Source organism: Dromiciops gliroides, chromosome 6 (genome assembly GCF_019393635.1).
Source record: "Dromiciops gliroides isolate mDroGli1 chromosome 6, mDroGli1.pri, whole genome shotgun sequence".
In the NCBI taxonomy this organism is placed as follows: Eukaryota; Metazoa; Chordata; class Mammalia; order Microbiotheria; family Microbiotheriidae; genus Dromiciops; species Dromiciops gliroides.
This window is the reverse complement of record NC_057866.1, coordinates 55,085,300-55,110,082: the sequence shown is the minus strand read 5'-3', so window position 1 is coordinate 55,110,082 and position 24,783 is coordinate 55,085,300. Positions and strand designations below refer to the sequence as shown.

Here is a 24,783-nt window from a genome sequence, read left to right as displayed (position 1 = left end):
GGGAGTAGCCTTTTTTGCCGGCTTGGCGGGACTCCGGGCGGCGCGGCACAGACGATCTGACTCACTCCAAAGGTGGCCTAAATCGGTTTGGTGAGTTTTTATAAGGAATATAGACAGCCTAGATTTAAGACGATTTGTACTGTATTTCTGTTTTCCTATCCTTCTAATCAACAACACCTTATATACAATAAAGGCTCTATCTAGAAAACCAGAAGCTTCTTCCATTTACTAGTCTGGGAGATGAATTAAGGGAAGGGTTAAGTAGGGGAGATTTATGATCTAATATCCAATTTTAAATCTCACAAGACAAAGAAGAGAACTAGGACAAATTTGGTGGCAAGCTGGAGGAAGGACAGACACTTTGAAGTTAAGTCCAAACTTGGAAGCAGAGAAAGACAATCCATCAAGGGAAACTAATAATCAGGTAGAAAGGGACCCAGAAGAGCATCATCATGTAAGCTAAGAAAGGAGCACATTTTCAGAAGCATCTAAATATGTGGGTGAACAAGCATCAAAAAATGCAAAGGAAGAAAATTGAAAAGGTCATGGAATTGGCATGTTGCACTAGAAAGAATTTTGGGTTTAGAGTAAAAGAACCTTGGTTCAAATCCTCCCTTAAAACCTATTTGTATGACCCTAAACAAATCTCCTAATCTCTAAACTTTTGCCTGTTTCCTCATTTGTTTAAAAAAAAAAAAAGCGATGGGAGGAGGTGGGGAGTCAGGAATACTAAATTATCTAAAGCTTTTTTCTCACCTAAATCTATTATCCTGTGGTTTATTCATTATGAAATCATTGATAACCTTAGAAAAAGCCATTTCAATAAAGTAATGGGGTTAGAAGTCCCATCAGAGGGGCAGCTAGGTGGCGCAGTGGATACAGCACCGGCCCTGGAATCAGGAGTACCCGAGTTCAAATCCAGCCTCAGACACTTGGCACTTACTAGCTGTGTGACCCTGGGCAAGTCACTTAACCCCAATTGCCTCAACAAAAACAAAACAAATCAAACAACAAATAACAACAACAAAAAAGAAGTCCCATCAGAGTGAGTTCACAGTGAAGAAGTAAAGGAAGTGAGTCAGCAAATGTAGATCAGTGAATGATGTCAAACTCAAGTAGAAATGAAAACCACTGATCTGGACATAAGGATCCCTGTGGCTACATACTGATTTAGTTGGAAATGGCAATGTTATTTATGCTTTAGTGTTTTTTCCATTTATTTTATTAAATACATCCCAATTACATTTTAATCTGGTTCCAGCTGCACTTGAGAATGTTGGGCACCATGTCTGACATCTCTGCCATAGATCAAGCTTTGTGGAAGTTTGGGGGTAAAGAAGGGGGAGACTCCTGCTGCAACATTTTAAGAAAATGGCAGTCAATGAATGTTTTTTCCCCAAATTTTTAACATTTTTATATAAAGTTTTGAGTTCCAAATTCTACCCATCCCTCCCTGCCCTCCCCCGCTTCCTGAGATGGTAAGCAATCAAATATAGGTTATACATGTGCAATTATGTTTTTTAAGGATAAGAGAGCTATTGGGCATATTGTTAAGCAATAAGGAGGAAACCAGTAACTAAATGAGAAAGGGAAGAAAATTTCAAGGAGTAAGCTCCCAGGGGGGACAGGAGGCTATGGGAATAAGGACACAAGTACAGAGCAAGTAAAGTTTTCTCAGGAAATGGAGCCAAAGAAGAGGATAGCTAAACATGTAGAAAGCTTAGCCTGGCACTTTAGGTCATTCATGAGCTAGTAACATCTTACCTCTCTACCCTTATTTCACAGCTATTTCTTCCAAGTACTCTCCACTTTGGTCAAACTAGACAAATGCACTTTTGGACCTCTTTCTGGCACCGTCGTTCACACTGGTTGTGAAATGATCTCTTTTCCCCTCTTTGAGTGCTGAATCTCTACCCAGACCTAAAACTCAACTCAAATACCACCTCTTCCACAAAGTCTTCCCTGATCATTAGCATTCTTCTCACCACCCCAACCTCACACAGTGATGCAGTACATGCAGGAGCTTAATAAATGTTCATTACACTGGATTTATATGAGTACTGAAAAGAACACTATATTTAGACTCAAAAGACCAGGATCTGAATTATGGCGCTTCTACTTACTAACTATATGCCCTTGTGCAGTAGTTAACTTCTCTGGGTCTTGGTTTCCACATTTGTAAGAATTCTTCCAGCTAAGGACCTAGGACCTTTTACTCTAAACCCAAAATTCTTTCTACTGCAACATGCCAATTCCATGGCCTTTTCAATTTTCTTCCTCTGCATTCTTTATGCCTGATCACCCACATATTTAGATATTCTTCTGAATATGTGCTATATATATATGTGTGTGTGTGTGTATGTGTATGTATGTATATATATATATACATATATATATATATACTAACAATATACATTCCAACTGCCCGTGTAATTTTTATATCCTAGTCTAAACTCTATGAAAGTTCGATTACCCAAACAGTTTACCTTTCCCAGAGCCTAGAAATAGTGCCTTGATTCAGTAAGTGCTTAATATTTTAATTGCTGAAATGGTTCGAAAACCTCTATTTCCAATTCTAACCTGTCCTTACTCAGCATCCTAAAGGAAGTTTCCACCAAAAGGACTCCATTCACCTCAAAATCAACATGTGCAGAACTGAGTTCTCACAGCAAACCTCAAACCCTGACCCCCACCACCAAATAGGTCCCCATTCCCAACTTCGGTGGCACCTCCATTTGTCTAAGTCAGAGGCCCAACAGGTTACAAGTGATCAAGTAGCTGGCATTCCAAGGAACCTGATTAAAATGTAATTGAGAAATTTTAAAGAAAATAAAAATAAAACAAACATAAACAATGTTTATTTGTGGTATTCTAAGTCAGTATACTGCCCGCAGGAATCCATTTCTATTTGAGTTTGATACCACTGGACTCTGTCATCACCTCTATCATGCTTTGTATGTAATTACTCATCAACATCAACTTGGCTTTCGTATTTTAAAAATGTCATTATCCTATGTTCTAAAATGAGTGATAACATCACAAATAAACCACATATTACTCTTCAATAGTTGACAAATGAACAATAATGGAAGAAGTCCCAAGTACTTTGAGATAAAAAGCAGACTGGAACCTCATATTTCACTGTATAGACTTTATTAAGAATAACAACAATTTACAAGAGCACTTTATAGTTTTTGAAAGATTTCATCTCTACTGTCTCATTTGAGTCTCACAATACTCCCGTGAGGTACTATTATGCCCATTTGATGAGGTAATAGCAACTGATCAGAGATTTGAAAAATACACAGAAAATTGTGATACACAGCAATTATAAGCATTATACTTAGAATTACTTTTCAGCTGTCAATCCAAAAGAAAACTAAGGGTAGATTTTTTTGTTTGTTTTAAATCCAAACACTATTGCCAAACTATAAACGTATATGGCAGTTGCTCATTCTTCTCCCTTTAGCATTTCATCTTCTTAAACCTTGACACTTCAAAAGATCTGTGATTTTCACATGTTCCACCAATGAAGACCAAAATTCCTTCATCACTTAGTAGATAGTGTCATCATTTGCTGGGGCCAACCTCGTGGTAATAACCTTCCTGCATTGAGTTAGGTTTGGTCCTGAAACTACAGGAATAGCCTTGAATTCTTCCCAGGTTGAGAGGATATTCCACAGCCTTTGAATTCAAGATTACCATGAGCCAGAATAGGATTTTCATGGAAGGAGCAACATTGACCCAAACTAAATTCTAAAACTTAAAATCCTATGAATGCTCTTTAATGGGTAATAATCCACTAATAAACTAAGTCAGGCACCATCTGCTCTGCATGTAATTCAAGGAAATGATGAGAAAATTACTGTTACAGTAAAAATTGAGTAAATATAATGTACCGGTGTAAATGAACATTTAGAAACTATATCCTCCCCAAAGTGTAGCTTATCATTAGAAATGACAGAAATTCATGTCTTAACTGTCATTCAAATAGTTGAATGAAATATCTTTTGAGAACAAAAAATCAAGGATGAAGTATTCCATTCACAGTCATAAATTTTAATTTTGATGCTTTCTCCCTCTATAAGATATGGACTTCTTTATATTAAATTGAATAAATACATTAGTAGAGTATGACAAAACTTTTCAAGCAATCAACATTCAAAATATTGTCAAAAGTACAATGCAAAACTTTAATAAAGACTATACTGGCTTTTACACTCAAAATTATGACAAAGGAAATAATAAATGTAACCCTTAAATTACATGAAATAAATTAATACTAAAGGTGTATTCTAATTAATAAAACAATTCAACAAGAAGACAATATCTGCTATCTGGGAGAGATGCTCACTCCCCTGTTTGGGGGAGTGGAGGGGGTATGTTTTACAGCCACAAAGGAAACACAGCCAACCTGCATAAAAGTACTGCAATGCTCTATTCTCTAAGGTACAGAAGTTTTTTAAAAGGGCCTATCTGAACACTGAAATGAGGAACCTGAGTTTCATTTAAAGAAAGGGGGCTATATCTTACTCAAGTTTTATCAAGTTATAACATTTTTTAAAATCAGGATAGAAGTATATTTAACTACTAAGTAACTTTAGAGAAAAAGATACAGTGGATTTGTAGTTTACAATACTAGGAAAATCTAAGTGATCAATGACACAGATGAATCTGTATCAAGGTCTCGATATATAATCAGTAATAGAAGCCTTTAAATTGTGTTTAGCAATTAGAAGCATTTAGGCAATAAAGTCTTGGGGAAGGGGTGAAGGCCTAGAAAATTAAGGTTTATTCATTAAAAGATTAATAATTTTCTAATAATTTAACCAATGGGGCTGGATTTTCATTGCAATAAAATCTATTCTTTAAAATTTCTAAAATATATTACTGAAAGTATTAATATCAAATATAGACAACTAGTTGACCAACAATCTAGAAAAATATTTTGTTCACTGTCAAGATTCTGTATTAGACAATTAAATATAGGCTTGAATTTAAGTTGCTGAAAGATGACACAATGTGGCTAAAAACTAAACATGGAAGAAAAAGAAATTGATGCCACTTTATGCTCTCTTACCACTGCAGAACTTCCATACTTGCACTGTATCAAGGTGACAGTGACTGGCACACAGTAGTTGCTTAATAAATGCTTATTCCTTTCCCCCCTCTCACCAGCTGCAAACTAGGTTAACCCTTCTTTTTAGAGAGGAGAGAACATTCTTATAAAGATCTGGATAACAAGGAGTGATGAAAGACTATTACTGTTAATAATAGCTAACATTGCTATGGCACTCTTAAGGTTTTTGCAAAGTGCTTAAAACTCGTAGTATTTCATTTGGTCCTTACAACAACTCTGTGAGATAGGTGCTATTATTATCCTCATTTTACAAATGAAGAAAACTGAGAGAGAAATTAGATGACTTAACCTAGGTTACACGGCTGGAAGTACCTAAGGTAGGATTTGAACTTGTGTCTTGCAGCCTCCAAATCTAACCCTCTAGCCACAAAGCCACCAAGGAAGTCATAGGAAAGCTCCAACAAGGAAATTACACTAAGGGACAAACATCTTAATGGGAAAAGTAACAGCTGGAGAAAGCCGTCTGTTCTAACCTGGGGGGAATGAGAAAGGAGGGAGTTAGACTAAATCATCCTTAAGATCCCTTTCTAACATTACGCTAAAATAAAAGAGCTTTCTGTGTTTCCTCTTGTTACTGCTATATTTCTATAGACATAAAAGCACAAACATAAACGAGAGAATGTCACAAAATTTCTAAATTGTGTAAATATGAGAAAAACGAATTTAAAAATCACTCGGCTTTATGTTTAGGAAGGTATTCTTTACCAAAAAAAAAATCATACTTTCCCATAGAAGAACAAAGAAAACACGTTTAAAAGTTCGAGTGTCCAGCTTACTATCCCTAGTTAAGTGACATTCAATTGTTTTCACTTTGGAAACCTCTCGCCCCGATCTTGAAAGAGTTGGACAGGGCCATTTCTCAGGGATGCTCATTAGGGAGACTAGGTAACCCCACCCACCAGCCCTTATCCCTAAACCGCTTCCCATCCTCTGGTCCCCACAAGTACAAGGCCACCAAGAAGGAAGGGTGAGGCTGCAACAAGGATCCATCGGAACTTCCAGGGAGCAAAGGCCACCCCCTCCGGCATCATTCATCATCACTCACTCGGGACTCGGGACATGGGTTTTTTCCAGGAGAGGCCACCTCCCTCCCGGCCGGCCCCCGTCCCACCGCAGCCTCCCAGTTCCCTCGCAGGAGCAGGGGAAATACGGCCCCCCCCCCCCAGCCCCGTGCGGGGCCGGGACCCGGCCTGGCCTAACCCCCGTTTTCCATCCTTCCTTCCTTCCATCCCTCCCGGCAGGGCGGGGCAGGCTGTGCCCTCCTCTCCCTTCCCCTCCCCGGCTGGTCAGCGCAGCCCCGGGCCCAGCCGGCCAGCCCCGCGCCCCGGCCCGGCCCGGCCCCCGGCCCGTTCGAGAAGGGCCAAATGCGGGGCCGGCGAGGTGGAGCCCCCGGCCCTCCCGGGCCCGGCAGGAGGCGGGCCGGCACCCCGACGGGCCGTTGGGCCCCGCGCGGGCTCCCGGGACTCTGCCCCGAGCGGGGGCGGGGGCGGGGGCGGCGGCCGAGGGGAGGAGGCGGGGAGGGGCCGGGGGCGGCACCCGCCCGCCCCGCGCCGGCCCCACGCCCTTACCTGTCTTCTCGTGGTCATAGCCCACCACGATGAAGTAGTCCGCCAGCCGCGCCATCGCCGCCGCCGCCCCCGCGCCCGGGAAGCGGGACCCAGTCCCCGTCGCCGCCCTCGCCGCCGCCGCCGCCCGCCCGGCCCGAGCGCGCTCAGCATTTTCCCTCTACCGGCGGTAGCAGCAGCGGCGGCAGCGGCGGCACTTCAGCCATGTTTGACAACCGAGGCGCGCTCTGCGCCTGCGTGCGGCGCCGCGCCGCGCGAGACTCGCTCCTCCTCCCGGCTCCTCCCTCCTCTCCGCTTCCCAGAGCTTCCCTGGAGCTACGCGGCCTCGGCCTCGGCGGCTTCCCCTCCCGCCGCCGTCTGCGCTCCTCCCCCGCCCTCACCCTCTTCCCCTCCCCTCCCCTCCCCTCCCCCGCCCGGGCTGCGAGCAGCTGCGGCTAGCACGGGCCTTTCCTTCCCCCAGCCCACTTGTAGAGCAAGACGCGGGCGGACGGCTCACGAAAGGTCCGCGGCCAGAGGCCTGGAATCTGCCCTGCCAGGACTTTTGCAGTTCGTTTCCTGTTTATGTTGCGCGGTTAAGCTTTCAGGGACCTCCGAGCGGGGAGGGGAGTTGCGCCGTCCCGGACCCGGCTGCAAGGGGAGGCCCCGCGGGCTGCAGCAGCCGCCGGCCGTGCCAGGGCGCCGGACTGCACTTGTGTGCCCGTCTGCTCCCCGAGGAGCGATTGAGGGCCACGCGTGACGGACAGCACAGACTTCCCACCGCCCAGTTAGCCCTCCACTGAGCCCTCCGGCATCCGTCTGTGGCCTCTGCTTTCGGGCCATTTTACTGGCCTGGGCACTTCCATCAGATCCCAGAGGCCCAGGAGAAAAGGGGCAGGGGTCGTCAGAATCTTTGGAGTCCGGTTTAGTCGGATCTCGGATTTAAAACTCTGGGACAAACTAAGGTCTGGGACTTTGCCCTTCTTCATTATCACCAAACCACAATTTGAGTTCGACAAGCATGATGCTGCTCGGATATTTACACCAAACCATGTCATTTGCAGAATTCGCAATTGTCAGACTGGGGCTGACTCAGTGCAGGGTGCGACTTGATTTAATTTATTCCCAAATCAGTGAAAGCCTTTCTTTAAAGCCTTTCTCTTGGACTTGAAAGGGGCTTTAAATAAAGATCATCTAGCCCAAACTGGTGTACTTGTTCCTGCGACAGCTCACAACCGTTCTCTTCCTCATTCCACAAATTGAATTGAACTCTTCCAACCCCAGTCCCCTTCCCCCACCCCCCAAGTTCCACCCACAGCTTCTGCTTCGGTTTTTTGATGCTTTACAAACCGTGTCTGCTTCGTTTTCCACATAACAAATATTTCAAGAAAGTGATATTCTCTGAACTAGGAGTAAAAGGTGAAAGCTGCAGATTTAGGCTTTTTAAGTAAAATTTCCCGACAGTTAAAGCTATCCAGAAGTGGGATGATTGCGTTAGGAGAGAGCCGGATCCCTCTGAATCGAGTTCTCCAAGCAAAAAGCTACGTAGTCACTTACTTGCTGGGTGTGTTTTTGTAGACGGTTTTTTGTTTAATGTGTGGGTTGGATTAGATGACCTCTGGTGTCTTCCAACTCTTAAGATTTGGTGGTGTCCTTCCTAAGGCTCTCCTAAGATGTAATTGCTTTGTAAAAGACATTGTTAAGAATATTTCGTTTAACCCAATTATTTCTAAGTCCGGTGCTTTTGAATTCAAAAGTATCATTTTAAAATAACTTGTTTTTAATAACCCAGTCAAGGTCCTACATAGCAATTTGCAGAATCTGGTTTCATCGTGTGGCATAGCTGTGTAACACACACACACATGTACCTAATAGGAGGATCCATTCCGTGTACATACAAGTATTTCATGTACAAATAAAGTAGCTTTGGCCTTTGCTCCCCAGCCAACAGCTGCCTGGAAGCTGAGGCTGATAAGACTCTGACAACATAGCCTGATTAGTCGAATTGGCCAAAGGCCAGAAAATCCCCTGAGATCAACAAAAACACCACTACCTTTCACTAGCTCCTGAACAAACGCAGATTTGTTTCCCCCAAAGCCTGGCGAACAAACTCCAGGGCCAAGCAAAGGATGAAAGCGGCAACAGTGTCCAAGACCCAAAGCATCTCCTTCCTCATCTCAGGGCGGAAATGGCAAAGAGATAAAGAAAGGAGGGAGGCGTGCCAATTTCCCACTGCTGCAGAGCTGCTGCCTTTTGTGGGTAAAGTGGCTAGTTCTCTAAAAATCATTCAAAGTACTTCCTGTGGTTTGTGTCTGCTGAACAAATTCGTGAGCTGAGGTTTACACTGGCAGAGAGTACTAGGCTGAGACCTGCCCTTTGCAAAGTCACTGCAATCCTGCCTTGGTTAGCCTCACCTCTAATTTATCAGACTTATGTAATAGGAGTAATAATAGTAATAACAATAATAGCTAATATTTATATAGGGCTTACTATGTGCCAGGCACTGTGCTAAATACTTTGCAATTATTACCTCATTTGATCTTCACAACAACCCTAGGAAGTAGGTACTAAAAGCTTTACAAATATTACTTCATTTGATCCTCACAATAAGTCTAGAATGAAGGTGCTATTATTATCCCCATCTGACAGAAGAGGAAACTGAGAGTATCTGAGGCTAGATATGAACTCAGGCCTTCCAAATTCCAGGCCTGAAGTTCTATCTGCTGTACCACCTAGCTGCTGTATACATACATATACATTTACCTAAATATATACCTATATATACATGTGTGTGTGTGTGTGTGTGTATATATATATATATGTGTATATATATATATATATATATATATATATATATATATATATATATAACATTCAAGACACAAGCACATAAGAAAAGTTGCACTGGATCAAATCAATAGCTCATTCAGCCCAGTATGATATCCCTAATAGCCCATTTGGTGGAATCTAGTGGCCTGGTGGAAGCTGCTCTCCCTAACCTCATCCTTAGAGGGGGAGATGCACATCCTAATTGCATTCCCTCCTTTCAATAAACTCTTTCGGCCATATTGTCCACTGATCCACTTATTTCCTATAACCCCATCTGCATTTTGTTTACCCTGATTGTTCCATTTCTTGACATAAGGAGTTTCACATGTTCATGTTGACTGCTTGCTATGTCAAGAATGACCATGCTTGTACGTGTCCTAAAAAACAAAAACAAAAAACCCCACTACAGCGTCTCCTTTAAGCTTTGAGGGTGGCTCCTTATCTAGTTTAATTATGAACAAGTTTCCATAATCCTATATATCAGAGGAAAATAAGACAAAATATACCTGGATTAAGAGACTTAAGATCTCCATTTGTTTTAGGCAGGACTTTCAGAGAATCACCCTATTCCACTAAACTGATGGGGTGAATCAGACTTTGGAAGCAAATTTCTCAATGGGTTTTGAGGAAGGGGGTTGTAACTAAGAGGGTATAAAGTGGAATCTTTTTCTTCACCCCGAGGCTCCGGTGTGTGAATAATTATGTCTTACAGATCCAAACTAGAGAAAACTGGATTCAGTTCCTGCTTCTGACACTTCTACTAGCAGGCCCCAGGGGAAGTCACTTAAATTCTCAGTGCCCTAAATTGCTGAGGATTGCTGCCTTGTTTTGGTAGAGGGGAGAATTCACTTTACCAGTGAAATCACAGATCGCCTCTCCATCTACTATCCTATCCTTGACCCTATTCTCAGTTTGAAAATTTCTGTTAGAGCTTTATATATAACACCTTGAATACACTTCCCTTCAAACAGCCTCCTAAAAGTTAGTATAAACCTTGTATGTCAAATTAAAAGGGAAACCAATCAACATCAAATGCTTCTTTTTCAAAGAAGCAAACATTCTATTCTTTTCATACACATAGTTTAAGCATTACATTATTCAGCCTAATATTTTCTGCAGGGTCTGTTCTCAAAATTCAATTGGAAAACAGTTTAAGGAAGTGACCGAGAATATTTTTCTAATCCGGAGTTTAGAGAAAGTGTAGGCGATGTCACAAGTGTAGGCGATGTTCAGTCTTCACCTCCTCTCCATTCAACGGGAAGACAGAGAGGAAGGTGCTGGCCAGATTTTTTTTTTTTTTTTTAGTGAGGCAATTGGGGTTAAGTGACTTGCCCAGTGTCACACAGCTAGTAAGTGTTAAGTGTCTGAGGTCAGATTTGAACTCAGGTCCTCCTGACTCCAGGACTGGTGCTCTATCCACTGTGCCACCTAGCTGCCCCCTGGCCAGATGTTTTAAACATTATTTTGCTGTGTGTCTAACTGAAGACAGAGAAAAGGGATAGTTAGGGTAGTTTAAGCACTGTGGACACCTGTAAAAGTTTCACAAGTAGTATATGTATACACATACATATACATATGTGTATATAAATCTGTGTGTACATTCATATAAAGAGAGGTAGGTATAGATATGGATAGATAGAGATATAGATATGGCAGCTTGGTATAGTGGTAGAAATCCTGCCTCTCATATATACCTGGGTTCAAATGATATTGCTGATTCACACTGGCCGGGGAATAAAGGGCCTTCACCTCTTAATGCCCCAGAGTAACTCTAATTCTAAGGGTTACAGACCCAAGGAATTTCTGATCTGCCCTTAAGGTAGGGCTTTTCCATACCGAGTGTTTCTGAAATGATCAAAATAACAGGTGTAGACCAAATACTTACTTGTAGCTCCCTTAGGTAGGGGAGAGAGGGTTAAATACACATACTCGTTGCAACTTGTCCCCACTGATTTGTCATCTAAACTGTTGAGCCTCTGGAGTCTTACACTCCAAAGCTCTTTTCTTGGCTGATTAGCGTTAAGTCAACTCAACAAGCATTTTTTTATTGCCAATGAGAAGTTCTTCAATGGGCACTAAAGGAGATAAAAATAATATTTAGATAAAATTCAGGGGTCTGCCCCCTTAGAACTTATAATTTAAATTGAAATATTTTTCCATCCCCCACCCCACACATGGAGGGGGTGGGAATCTACTTGGGATTTCTTCTTTAATTTTCTTGATGCTCTGATATGTATAAACTAGCATATGGTTCTTTACATGAATCTGAAAAACATTATTTGGGTTCCAACTTTTCCTTCCATCTTACCTCTTTCCTCCTTCTTTTCATTTCCCAAGACCTGGGCAGTCTCAGGGGGAGACTTTCTGCTCAGTCTGAATTCAAACCCACAGAGACCTAAATGGATGGAAAGCGGGTATACATGAAAAAGAAACATCTGAATTCTACCAAGGAATATTTCAGTTGGCATGTGACCAGAAAAAAAAATTGTACATCATAGATTTCCTAGAACAGGAGAGATATGAAGTGGTTAAACTCGTTGAATGTCCACAGAGGAATAAATCCCACATGGTGTGCCTGTTCTGCCAAGGTAAATTCCAGGGCGTTTTGGAAAACACGAGCTCACTCCAGAAGGCAGCGGGAGCTCCCGCAAACAAAGCAGGCAGAGCTGGTTCGCTCTTTAGAGCAGGAAAGCATCTGAATTAGGGGACCGGGGGCAGGACGGGGCCGGGCGGGCCGGGGAAGTGTTTTCCTAGACTCAGATCTAACGTCCCAGGAGCAGCCAAGTGCACCTGGGCTGATAAGAGGCGTGCCAAGTTTCAGCTTTGCTGTTTGGCATTCCCGGACGGCCGACCCCCTGCTAGGGATCGGGGCGGGAAGAAAGTGCTTGCCCTGAGCCTCAGCCAGAACATGGGTCTCTCCTGGCGGGAATGGGAGGGGAAGCCCTCACTTGAAAGCATCATTTGTCCTAAAAGGTCTCGCCCGCCGCCGCCGCCCCCCTCCCCTTTCCCCTCTTGGGGGCTGGGAGCAGATTAATGGCTTACATCCTTATACCCTTCTGATTAGAAAGCGCTTTCTCTCAACCCGGTCAAGCATTGTTATCCCCATTTTATGGATGAGGAAACTGATACCTGAAGAGATGTAGCCCAGGATCGCCCAGCTCGTTTCAGAACTGAGACTCTTCAGACTCCGAGAGACTTCACACCACCTCTGGCCACGAACCTTCTCTGTGGCACTCGCTCTAACTCCAGGAGAGCTAGCTGCTCTAATCCACTGTCTTTGAGTGGCGGGGTTGGAAGGGAGCAAAGAGTTCTGGACCGCGGACTGGGGATTGGGGTGAGCAGACTGGCTTTTGACAGCTCAGCATGACGCGTTACAGACTCCTTACTAGCTACTCCAAGGAGCAACCTCCATGGAAGGTGGGCATAAAACCACCCCTCTGTCCGGCACACTCAGGTAGCGTCCAGGCACTCAGTTCCCCAAAGGAAAAGTTTCCTTTCCCAAGGATGACGACAGAGCACGGACGACGGAAGGGGACAAATGAAAGTAACCTGTTCTGGAGCAACCAGACAGAGATGAAAGCAGTAAAAACAAATAGGGAACTGAAAGAGATTGGGAGTCAATCGCTATTCTTAAACTCGATTCTTGGCTCAGCACCTTGACTTCCTAGACCTTCAGTTTCCTCCTCCGTAAAATAGGTGGGGGGAGGGGTGGACTACATGATTTCTATGGTCTTTTCTAGCTCTAACATTCTATAATTCAGTTGAATAAACATTTATGAAAAGTCTATTGCTAAGCGTTGGATTCTGGGAGGAGGACGAGGAAAAGGAGGAGGAGGAGAAGGAAGAGGAAGAAAAGGGAGGGAGAAAGGAAGGGAGAGAAACAGAGGCAGAGACACAGAGACACAGAGAGAGCAGGATACAGAGAGAGGAAGTGAGATATTTTTAAAAGGGAGGAAGATGAGCAAAATGACAGAAGCTAAAGGGATGAACCCGCCTAACACATATACAGGCAGTCAATAAATATTTGAACAGTGAGTGTTGTCCCTGCCCTACCTGCATAGCTAGGCGTTTCTAAGCCGGGTCCAAGTTAATGAGTCGACAGCCCAGAGAACCCTCGCCACGAGCGCACCGGGGAAGCCACTCTCCCATAGCTGCGGCGGGAATCCAGAGGTTGCTGCTGAGCCTAGCTCGGGAGGGCGGGGGTTCGGGGGACATCCCCAACCTTCCCACAGCCACTACAAATCTTCCTCCGTGCTCAAGTGACTCACTCCAAGGTGATCCCCCTCTGATGCGACCTCGATCCAGCTGGTCTTTCCACTCACACCTTAGAAGCGAGGGACATGAAAGGAGGGATGAAAAGCGGCTGCCACACGGGTCTCCTAGAGGGGTCGGGAGTGGCCCAGGCTCCCAGAGCTCTGGACCACAAAGGCACCTGTTCAACCAGAGGGCTAGGAAGTCCTGATTGGCCGCCAACCAGACACAGGAGGTGAGGAGTCCGGGACTCGGACCTAAAGCACCTGCAGAAGAGAAGATAGAAGTAAAGTCAACTGAGTTACCAGGATATAAATAGAGTTCACAGACAAGAGGGGTATGTCAGTATTAATATCGCGACCATTTTCTAGAAGGGGAAAGTAGGGACTCAGAGACGAATGACTTGCCTAAGGTCACAGGGCTGGGAAGTACTGGAGTCCGGTCTTCCTTTCCATTACATCACGCTGCAGCCTTTAAAGATTTTATAAAGATTTACAGTGGCCTGCAAAACTACTCAACTCCGCGGCTACAATCTTCGTGTCCCCACAAACACCCAGCCCCGACCCCTAACCCCAGGGAGAGGTCCTAGCCCAGTCAACGGGGTCTTCGCATTGGTGCCCATCTCGCCCTCACCTCGAGGGAAGGCATTAGGGTTCCAACAGTAGTCGGAAGCTTCTTGGCAAGAAGCCAACCAGTTCCTTCCTAAACGTTCAAAACACAGAACAACACCACAATAACACCACAAATTTAACATCCGAAGGCAGGGTTCTTGCTCTCTCGGTCTTAGATTTACACACCCGAGTAAAACATCTGAAATTTCAACAAGCTCTCCCCACAGAAAAAGCCCCTGCCCAAGCTTTCCTGATCTCGTGCCCATTGACAAACCCATCTAGTATTTTCCAGAACTCCGGCGTCTCAGACATTTGTTAGGTGATGTCTAGCAAACCTCCCTCACTCCCATCCCCTCCCCTCATTACCATGCCTGAGGCCGAGTTCAAGTGCTTCTCAAGACAGCAAGGTGGGAGGAGAGGGAGACCCCAAAAGAGTCCCAATGACCTTGAACCCTCGGCTCCTGAGGACTAGCCCAGTCGCTTTGGGCGGGAGCTAGAAACTCGCCTGGGCATCAATGTAGTCAGGGGCTAGCCAGGAGATGATCTGGCGGGGAGAGAGTGGGCACGCGCAGGCCCCCCGGCCCATGAATGATAATTCCTGCAGCCTGGGTGCTGTGGAAGCACTGCTGTCCACCCTACCCTAACCCAAAGGATAGCTCTTCGCCTTACACTGGGTGTTGGGGCGGGGGGGGGGGCTGAGGCAGGAAATGTACGAGTGTTGGCGCCCTCGACGCACGGAGCAAGAGGAAGAGATTGCACTAACAGCAGCAGCGCCAGCGACGGCCGCAGTGGAACCCCCAGCAAGCCCCGCCCCCGCTGAGCGCTCCTATAAAAATAGGAGGCAAGCGCAGGACACTTCAGAGGTTTAACTGGAGACCTAAAGACTTCCTGCTGCTCCTGCGCCTTCTCTTCGACTCCTACGTCGGGCTCTTAATAGCACTTCTACTGGTGGTGGGGCTCTTTGACTCTCTCATTGGATTACCTTCAGTGGCAGGTAAGGGTGGACCTTCGGGCTTGAAGGGGCAGCAGTGGAGGTCGGGTAGAGGGGAATGGGCTTTAGTTATCTCTGAAGTAGCTGATCAGAAATTTCAGGTCCTGCACCGACTTTCCCTGTGCCTCTTGCAGACAACCCTGCTGAAACTGCTGGAACTGAGAGCTGGACGGGGGGAGAAAGGAGGGGGGGAGGGGGGAAGAAAATATTGAAGTGAGCCCATGCCTTGCGAATGAGCTCTGGGGCTACTCTGAGCTCTGGATCCCTCCCAAGGGAAAGTTTCCCTCTTCTATCCCAGAAGATAGTAAGCTCCTAGAAAAGTTTCAAAGTGAGTCTCAACCTCAGAATTTCGGGAGTGTTGCCTGGCGGGGTAGGGGATCCTTCCCCCTCCCAGCTCAGCCTGTCAGTTCAGCTGGCTGACTGATGCAAAGCCTGCAGGCGCCTTTATCTGCCCTGGCGCGATAAGCGATTGAGCAAACAAGAGCAGGGACTTGCTTAGGACACTTCTGGGGCCACTGGTCTGCGGCGCTCAGCCAGCTGGGGGCTGGACTAGAGCTGCTGCGGGGTCAGGGAAGGGGCTAGAGCCGAAGCCAGGACTAGAGCCAGACTGACTTTTTCGATTCTCTCTTTCATCCAGGGTGACCGGATCGCCGCCGGAATGCAGCTGATGCCAGTCGCCCTAATTTACCTGGGCTCCTTCGCCTTCCTGGGGGCAGACTCTGCGCGGCTCGATTTGGCTTCGGAGTTCAGAAAAAAGTGAGTCCCGACAATATTCTCTACCCAAATAGTTGGGTTCAGGGGCTAAAAGACTCTCTGGAGGGAGGGAATCCTCCGTTAGCTCAGGGCACTGGAGAAAAGGGCACAGTGTTGACGCTACCACTCACCAAGGAGAGAGGGTGCTGGGATTCGTCCCATGGGGTGCTAATGGCGTCGCTGTTGGTTACTTTCCAGATGGAACAAATGGGCTCTGAGCCGGGGAAAGAGGGAATTGCGGGTGCCGAGCAATCCCCTCGCTAGCCTAGCCGAAGTGAAGGCTGGTCCTATCCAGACATTTATCCGGACCCAGGACGTGAAGGGCGCTTCCCGCAGTCCACAGCCCAGGTAACTTTGTGGGTCCTTCCTGGGGAATCCCTTTCCTCTCCAAAGCTGCTGCTCCCACCCCCACCCGCCCCGCCCCAACTCAGGTCCAGAGCTGGGGAAGGGATGGAGCTAAGAAAGGTTCCTCGACGGAGCAACTTCCCTAATCCCCGTCCAGGGGATGGGCTGAGACTCCGGTGTAACTCGGCGCAGGCCGGTAGCCGGCTCCTGGAAGCTCTTCGAGTTATCTAACTTTTCTCCGTCCCTCCTATCCCACAGCAGCCCGGAGGCAGCCCGCATACGCGTCAAGCGCTACCGCCAGAGCATGAACAGTTTCCCGCACTTCCAGAGCCTGCGCATCGGCTGCCGTTTTGGGACGTGCACTCTGCAGAACCTGGCGCACCAGATCTACCAGCTCACGGACAAAGATAAGGACGGCTCGGCGCCCCCCAACAAAATCAGCCCCCAGGGCTACGGGCGCCGGCGTAGGCGCTCGCTTGCCAAGGACTCTCCTGGCCGGACATTCCCCTTCTTTTCCTCCTCTTCCATGTCAAGACGGCCACAGCGGCAGTAGCGGCAGCCGCGCCTCTGGTCGCTCAGCGAGCCAGCCTGCGTTGCGAGCCGATTGCGCCCGGCGCCACTTCTAGGGGCCGTCTTCCTCTGGACGTAGGGGGGGCGGTAGCCGCGGCAAAACCACAGCACTGCACCCAATGGGCGCCGGCCGGCCGGCCTCCGTACGTGTGGGGAAAGGGCCAGTCCTGCGGGATGGAGAACTTGGGCGCAACAGATGTAAGGTCTACAAGAGGAGCTCCTGCAGTCTCCCTCATCCCTCTCCTTGGAGAGGAGTGCGTCCTCTCCAAGTGGGAACCGTCCGCGGTCACATTTTGCTCCCACGCCCTTTGCTTCACCGAGACCCCAACCAGCATCCAAGTTGTGGGGACCCAGGCCGGGCCCAGGGTCCCCTGAGGAATCATTCAGAGAAGGCCAGGGCTTGGGAGAAAGATGCCCGGGATTTGCGCCGTGTGAAGAACGGAAGATCTAGGGAACTTGGACTTTCTGAAGGGGCCCAAACTGAGAGTCTGCCGGCTTCTTCTCCCCCCTGTCGGGCGGGAGTCTCGAACTACTAGATCTTTTCATAACAGAGGAAAAGTGCAATGGTGGCTTTTTAAAATGTGTTTTCATAGAGAGGTAACTATCTGATATTTATCTTACCGTCAGGTTTTTGTTTTTTGTAAATTCAGAGTTATTTTTGTACGTTATATATTGTATAAGGGCATTTTAAAGTAGTGTATATCTCCTCCCCTCGTGTTAATTTTAATATGAGAATGTCACAAAATTGGTCTCAGCCTGGTCTAACCCTCTCACAGCCATGTTGCGGGTGTGTGTGAAATGAGTGAGTGTGTTGAGAAAGTGTGAGTGTGTGACATTCCGTCCTGGTAGGAAAAGAAAATTCCACGTCTCTGTATACTATATTTTCTTAAAAGGGGTGGTGATATGGCGAATCGCAGAACTAATAAAGTTACAATACTGATGTACGTGGTTCTTGACTCAGTTGTCTTTGGAGAGAACTGGACTCTAATGGGTGGTAGTGGAGGGGTGCAAGTGGAGATCCCCTTCCCGACTCCCCCTTCTCTTGACTGGGTAGAAATCTTTTCCCTCGTACACTCCTTGGCTTTCTCCGGTTTGGACCCTTAGCTGGTGCGAGGGTCAAGTGACACGCTGCCCCCACAAGCCTCATTCTTCCCAACCCAGAATCATAATGGCTTAGAGGATCACAAGGTCAAGGATCAATCCGGGGCGCCCTCTCCTCTCCCCGGCACGTGCTCCTTCCGTGGTTTGGGTCCGGGCGCCCGCGCCCAAGCTCACGGCCCTTTGTCACAACTTGGACAGCTCTGGTGGGTGCGAGACCAGACGCGAAGTCGACTCAGCGTTGCGCAACAGAGCCCGGGATTTAGGGATGTAGCCCTCCCAAGGCCAAGAGAAGTGACCTAAAGAGAAGGGTCGGTGGTTTTCAAGGGTCTCTAAGTGAGGGGTTTTCCCGGGCCGAGGGTCACAGGAAAAGTTAGAAGGCACCGGATCTGTGCGCCCTGCCCGCGCACCTCCGGGAAAGCACAGCTGGAAAAGACAGAACATCCCCCACTAACTCGGCCGGAGCCAAGTCCGGCGGAGGCTTGGCTTGGACGGGGCTGCAGCGCCACCTGTGGGTAGCCGCGAGGGGCACACCTCAGCTCGAGCCGTCATGAGGTACGTGCGGTTTGATCCAGCTTCGTACGTGGGAGTCGGCACACAACTTTAACCAGGAAAAGAAAAGAGAAAAAAAAAAGTTCTCGGATGCCAACCGAGGCCGGTTCCCCCAAGCTCTGCGCGGTAGCTCCCGACGCTGGGACAGTGACTCAGCGGCCTCACGCTGTGCTGAGCAGCTGCTCCGTCCAGCCAGGGGCGGGAGGGGACGGGACAGGACGGGACGTGCCCAGGAACAGCGCCGGGTCCCCCAGAAACACCTGGCTGTCGCCGGCCTCCTTCACCATCTCCCCTCCTCCTCCTTTACTCCTCTGTCTCTTTGTCTCCTCCACCGCCTTCCCCCTTTCTTCTCGCCCTGTTCCTTTTTTCGTCTTTTCATTTTCCTTCGGGATTTTAACTTCAAAGTGCTGCCTGAGCTTCCAGGATGGAGCGTGGCTTCCGTTCTCTATTGTGTGACCGGGGATGGGGAAACCGAGGGAACACTGAAGAAGGTTTGGAAGGGAAAGTCGCCAAGTTCCGGCACCTACCCCTGCCCATGATGAAGCGAGTGGATGGGTAAGGGGAACCAATGACCCCACACTGGGAGGTGGGGGTCCCAGGTCCCCGGCCTGTACTCAGCTTCTCTACTTACTCCCTTAATAAGGTCACCTTCACCCTGAGGACCCTGCCCCACTCCTACCCAGAGCTATCTCACCGACCTTCAGAAATTTCCCCGCCTTTCAGTTGTGGTCCCAAACTGAATTCGTCTTAAAAGATCCTCAGGTTGGTAAAGAAAAGAAAAATAACCTATGGGCAAGAAAAGAAAAGAAAAATACCCTTTAGGTAATAGGGGATTAAAGGAAGGTGAGCTCCAAAAATAGAAACGCCTCCCTCGGGCGGCTGCTCTATCCGCGGGATCTTACGGTCTGGTTACTTCAGGGGCTCCTGCCAAGGTCCCACCCCCTTTTCTCGGTCTCTCTCTCTCTCCCGGTCTCTTTCTAACCCCTCTCGCTCGAGATGATAATGGGGGGGAAGGGGTTGGGGCGGGGGTGGGGATTCCCAGGATGGGAGGTAGGAAGCAGAGCCGTGTACCTGGAAGGCACGAGATACCAGGGAACCGGCTATGCATTTGGAATCTGACTATCTGGATTCAAATCCCCGCTGACCTTTGGGAACGTCAATTAACCTCTTTAAGACTCAGTTAACCTCATCTGTAAAATGACTATATTGGCGTTTAAGATCCCCTTCCAGCTCTGAAACTATGTTCTTGTCACAATGGAGGAAAATAGACTTGTCTTTTTTTCCCCTCTTAATCAGGTTGATTTATTAGCTATTTGTAGACCAATTGACTTGAAGATCACTACTTCCATGGTAGGGTGTGGTAAAAGTCTGGGTCTAAAACAGGTATTCCGTGAAACAGGACCTGGATTCAGAGAGCTTTGGATAACAAGTAGCCTGGGGTGGGGGGTGGTTGTTTAGTTGTTTTCCTGTCGTGTCCCACCCTTCCAGTGGTTTGCCATCATGGTGTACTGGATTGAGTGCGATTCTGGAGTCTAGAAGGCTCCTCTTCTGAGTTCAAATTTGACCTCAGACACTCACTACCTGTGTGATCCTGGGCAAGTCACTTCACCCTGTTTGCCTCAGTTCCCTCATCTGTAAAATCAACTGGAGAAGGAAGTCCAAACCACTCCGATATCTTTGCCAAGAAAACCCCAAATGGGGTCCTCTAGAGTCAAACACAACTAAACAACAAAAACAAGGCCTGAGGGCATCCTCTCAACCTTCCTGAACTCTTTCCTGCTTTGACCTGAAGACTTTGGTATGGCAGGACATCTAGCTGTACTCCTTCCTTGCCAGTGTCCTCCTGTTGTCCCAGTTTTCAATTCATGTCCCACCCCTAGACATCTTAAGTATCTTTCTTTCAATGGAGGAAAATGCTCCAAATAAATCCCTTGTTGCTTTCAGAATTAACTAGCTCAGCTCATATTTAAGTCCTAATAATGGATGGCTAATATGAGGTGGGGCTTCTGGATGGACTTGCAGACTAAAACATACTGCTGATTATTAATAATAACATATTTTACTTATCATTTTATGTTTATAAAGCACTTGTGGGAAGACAGTATATAATATTATGACAGAGGGGAAATAGCACTGAATTTATAAACAAACTTAGATTAGTATTCTGGTCCTGTCACTTATTTATTACCTGTGTGACCTTGGACAAGTCACTACCAATGCTTGTGTCATTCTTTTTTCATCTTTAAAATGATATGTTTAGACTAGGTGATGCCTAAGATCTCTTTCTTTCTCAAATTCTTTGATCTTTTTTGATCCTAACAATGAGGTTATAGTGTAAGGTTAGTTCATTTTGCACCCTCCCTTTTAGACTTTAATTCTAAAGCAGGTAGCTGAGTGATTTCTAAAGAAATAAGGAGCCTAACTAAACTCCAAATGATAATGAGGGGAGGGGAGTCATTATTTTCATCCAGTTCATCTGCAAGTGGCTAAAAGGAGCCTCAGAGTAAAAAAACGAAACAAAACAAAAGAAACAAACAAAAAAACCCAAAGGATCCTGGGAATGTCAAGGCCACCTGGGTAGGATTCTGGAAAATGTTTTATGATTTCCTATGGGAAGGAGAGAAAGTCTCCTTAAAACTGTTCTTTCATCTCTTGGTTTACCTAACGAGTATTGATTGCCCATGAGCTCAAGGCATTATGCTGTTCACCTTTTACACAGCACGATTAAACAAACCAAAGGCAGCCAGTTGGTCCTTGTTTGAAGCAGGCATCATAAATCAAGTCATTTTATTTTCCCTCAGTGGAGCACCCTGACTGGGCTTTTACTTTGGTGTGGATGACCAAATATAGTTAGCACATACACTAAAGACTTTAAGGGTTGGCGTGGGAGGGAGTGAAAGCCTCTCTCACACAGAGTGATCCTTGTCTAAGCTACAGTTCTCTGCTGCTGCTGCTAGTGTTGGCCCCAGAGAATATCCTAGACCTACAAAGTCTAGACACAAGAGCACCTGGCCTTGGGGCAAAGCCTTTTGTTTTCATAGATTTAGAGATGGAAGGAAGCTTGATATGGGGACAAACATAGTTATTAACATGATGTATAAACTAGCAAACCTCATTTTCAACATGAGGAAACTGAGGCCCAGAGAAATGAAACGAGTTGGCTGAAAAGAGCAGACCCTGGTTCCACCATCTCTTGTTGTGCTTAGGTGGCTGGCTCCCATTTAATCTCACTTTAGAGAAGTTATTCTCTCTCCCTCATAGGCTCATTGATTTAGGGCTAGAAGGGACCTCAGAGGCCATTTTGTCTAACTCCTTTTCCTGATGAGGAAACTGAGGCTTAGGGACATTAAGTGACTTGTCCAAGGTCACTAAATTCTGAACTACCCCAAGGGAAACTCATTTGGGGATGGAGGATGGGGAAGAAGAGCCTCGTGTCTCATACAGAAGTAGATTAATAGATTCTGAGGATTAAAAGGGATCAAAGAAATTATCAGGTGCCACATTGAACTGCAGGTACACCCCAACAGGTGTTTACCTAGGCTCTACCTGAACATATGCAAAGACAGGGTGCTCATTACAAGGTAAATCTATTCCATTCCGGGGCAACTTTGGTTGTTTAGAAAATTCTTCAGTGGTTTAAGCTGGAATTGGTCTCCACCTGCTGGTCTTTTAGAAGCATATTGTTGGTTATTCAGCTGACAGAGGCAAAGGGTGTAGGGGCAGAGCCCTATCTATGGTTGGGTAACCAGCGTTTTGCCTCAGGGCACTAAATTTGGAAAACACTGACAGCACATGCAGTCCTTTAGCAGCTACAAATAACAGAGCTTAGTACCTAGTAAGAATTAATTCTTTAAATTAGGAAAATGCTTGTTGTAAACTGGGGTGAGTTACACATGCATCATGCTTTGCTCTCCACCTGCTTCTGTGACAGCCTCCCAAGCAATGACCTTGCACTGGTGTCCCCCACCCCTCGAAAAGCTGCTATTTTGTCCTCTCCCCCTTACAAATAAGGGCTTGGGGGGCAGCTAGGTGGAGCAGTAGATAGAGCACCGGCCCTGGATTCAGGAGGACCTGAGTTCAAATCTGACCTCAGACACTTAACACTTACTAGCTGTGTGACCCTGGGCAAGTCACTTAACCCCAATTGCCTCACCAAGAAGAAAGAAAGGAAGAAAGGAAGAAAGGAAGAAAAGAAGAAAGAAAGAAAGAAAGAAAGAAAGAAAGAAAGAAAGAAAGAAAGAAAGAAAGAAAGAAAGAAAGAAAGAAAGAAAGAAAGGCTTGATTTGTGCCATTTGCATGAATGCAAATTTAGGATACAAATTCAGGTTTTATACTTCTTGCCATGGGTACAAAAATTCCTAGTCAGGGCTTAGTGTGAGAGACACTCTTATTGGGGAAGTGTCTGTAGGATCATACATTCAGATTTAGAAGGGACCCCAGAGGTCATGTAATCCAACCTCCTTCACAGATCTAGAAAGTGAGGCCCAAAGAGGTGAAGCCACACAGAGGTAGGTTGTGAGCCATTTGAGCAGTCTATTTGTCTCCTATTCAGATGAACAATTTACACATTTTTTTCCCTCTAGAGCCCAGATTAATAGGCTTGGCATTTCTACATTTTATACACACAAGTCCACATAGGTTTTATTTTTGCATTTGATATATGATGTTGTACAGAATTAAAACTCATGGTTTTCTCATTTTATCTAAACTGCATCCCATTACCTGAAAATCAGGAAGGAATTCTGATTGTCATCCTCAGGATCCCCATGGAGCCGCCCACAATCTGAGCCACTATGGGCAGCTGCCAGGTGAACTTACTAGCTCTTGCTTCTTCTGTTCTTTATATCTTCTGCTCCTTTGGGGGGGGGGGGGAATAGAAATAATTAGGCTGCCAAAGAAAGCATTTTGCCCCAGTTCTCTGCCATCATCTTCCCAATTTTAAAACAAAGGAAGAAAAGAAAGACTATTTTGAAAGTGCTCAGTGTTAAATTTGGAGAGAGAACTCCACCATGTAGGGGCCATTCACCAGGCTACATTTAACTTTGAAGGATGTAGCTCCATTATCCACTATTGCCCTACATACCCATTATCTAGATGGATCCACCCACAAGGCAAGGGCACAACTAAAGAATTAAGTTCTTTTGTTTTGGTATTGTAACAATTGGAATGACGCCACCTGCTGGAGACTTACTGTAGAAGAGTTCCGCCCATGAAGCGAAGGTCTTTGAGGGCAGGACCAGGAGTCTTTTCTTTGGCGTGAGGAAGTGATGTGGGCTAGTGGGAGGAGGAAGGAAGAGACCGGCACTCGCTCTCGCTTTTTCCTTTGGACTCTGGTGGAGAGCGGAGCTAGAAATGTGCTCTCCCTTTAATAGATAGGAATCTAGGCCTTTCTTTCTCTCTTTACCAAATTCTTATTCTCTTTAATAAATGCTTAAAAATCTAACTCTTGCTAAAGCTTATAATTTATTGGCTACCACTCATTGGATATTTTAGACAGACTAGCTAGAATTTTAGCCCTTAACAGTATCAACTTCATTTCCAAATATATTCCCACCTATATATAATCCTCTGCCTAGCTAGCGTGCCATGTAACAATTAATAAAAAAGAAAAGGGGCAGCTAGGTGGTGCAGTGGATAGAGCACTGGTCCTAGAGTCAGGAGGACCTGAGTTCAAATCTGGCCTCAGACACCTGACACTTACTAGCTGTGTGACCCTAGGCAAGTCACTAAATCCCAATTGCCTCACCCTCCCCCCCAAAATAAATAAATAAAAAAGAAAAGGGGGGAAAAGTAGAGCAGAAAAACCAACCAACCCACCAACCATGCCTTTTATTTTTTCCCCCAGTCAATACTCCTTTATTTAAGGTTTTGAGTTCCAAATTTTATCTCTCCTTCCCTCCCTTCTCTCCCCCCTCCCCGAGGTAGTAAGTAGATATAGGTTATACATGTGCAGTTATGTAAAACATTGCCATATTAGTCATTTTGTACACGAAAACTGTAATAAAAGAAAAAAATGAAAGAAAGTGAAAAAATAGCATGTTTCAGTCTATGTTCAATTAATATCAGTTCTTTCTTCAGAGTCAGATAGTATGCTTCATCATT

The 24,783-nt window shown here is 46.1% G+C and overlaps 2 protein-coding genes across 5 annotated transcripts in view; one reads left to right on the top strand and one right to left on the bottom strand.

Annotated features, from left to right (window-relative positions):
* The window catches only part of SBF2 (SET binding factor 2), a 496,438-nt gene extending 489,494 nt beyond the window's left edge, over positions 1-6,944 (bottom strand). For all 4 annotated transcript variants that reach the window (XM_043970029.1, XM_043970030.1, XM_043970031.1 and 1 more), the window contains exon 1: positions 6,709-6,944. In XM_043970029.1, the coding sequence (XP_043825964.1) occupies positions 6,709-6,763 (55 nt within the window). In that variant the 5' untranslated portion in view covers positions 6,764-6,944. The remainder of the gene's footprint in view (positions 1-6,708) is intronic.
* An 8,297-nt stretch (positions 6,945-15,241) lies between these two features.
* ADM (adrenomedullin) lies at positions 15,242-17,971 on the top strand. The gene is made up of 4 exons (XM_043971414.1): positions 15,242-15,366; positions 16,001-16,119; positions 16,315-16,464; positions 16,720-17,971. Exons 2-4 carry the CDS (start codon positions 16,022-16,024, stop codon positions 17,012-17,014), a joined length of 543 nt encoding a protein of 180 aa, XP_043827349.1. The 5' UTR covers positions 15,242-15,366; positions 16,001-16,021; the 3' UTR covers positions 17,015-17,971.
* The last annotated feature ends 6,812 nt before the right edge of the window (positions 17,972-24,783 follow it).

What these genes read in the sequence shown, in the direction of transcription:
- ADM (XM_043971414.1), top strand. Translation starts at nt 16,022, where the DNA reads ATGCAGCTGATGCCAGTCGCCCTAATTTACCTGGGCTCCTTCGCCTTC. An exon ending in GCTTCGGAGTTCAGAAAAAA is followed by an intron (nt 16,120 to 16,314) that starts GTGAGTCCCGAC and finishes GTTACTTTCCAG; the next exon opens with ATGGAACAAATGGGCTCTGA. An exon ending in TCCCGCAGTCCACAGCCCAG is followed by an intron (nt 16,465 to 16,719) that starts GTAACTTTGTGG and finishes CCTATCCCACAG; the next exon opens with CAGCCCGGAGGCAGCCCGCA.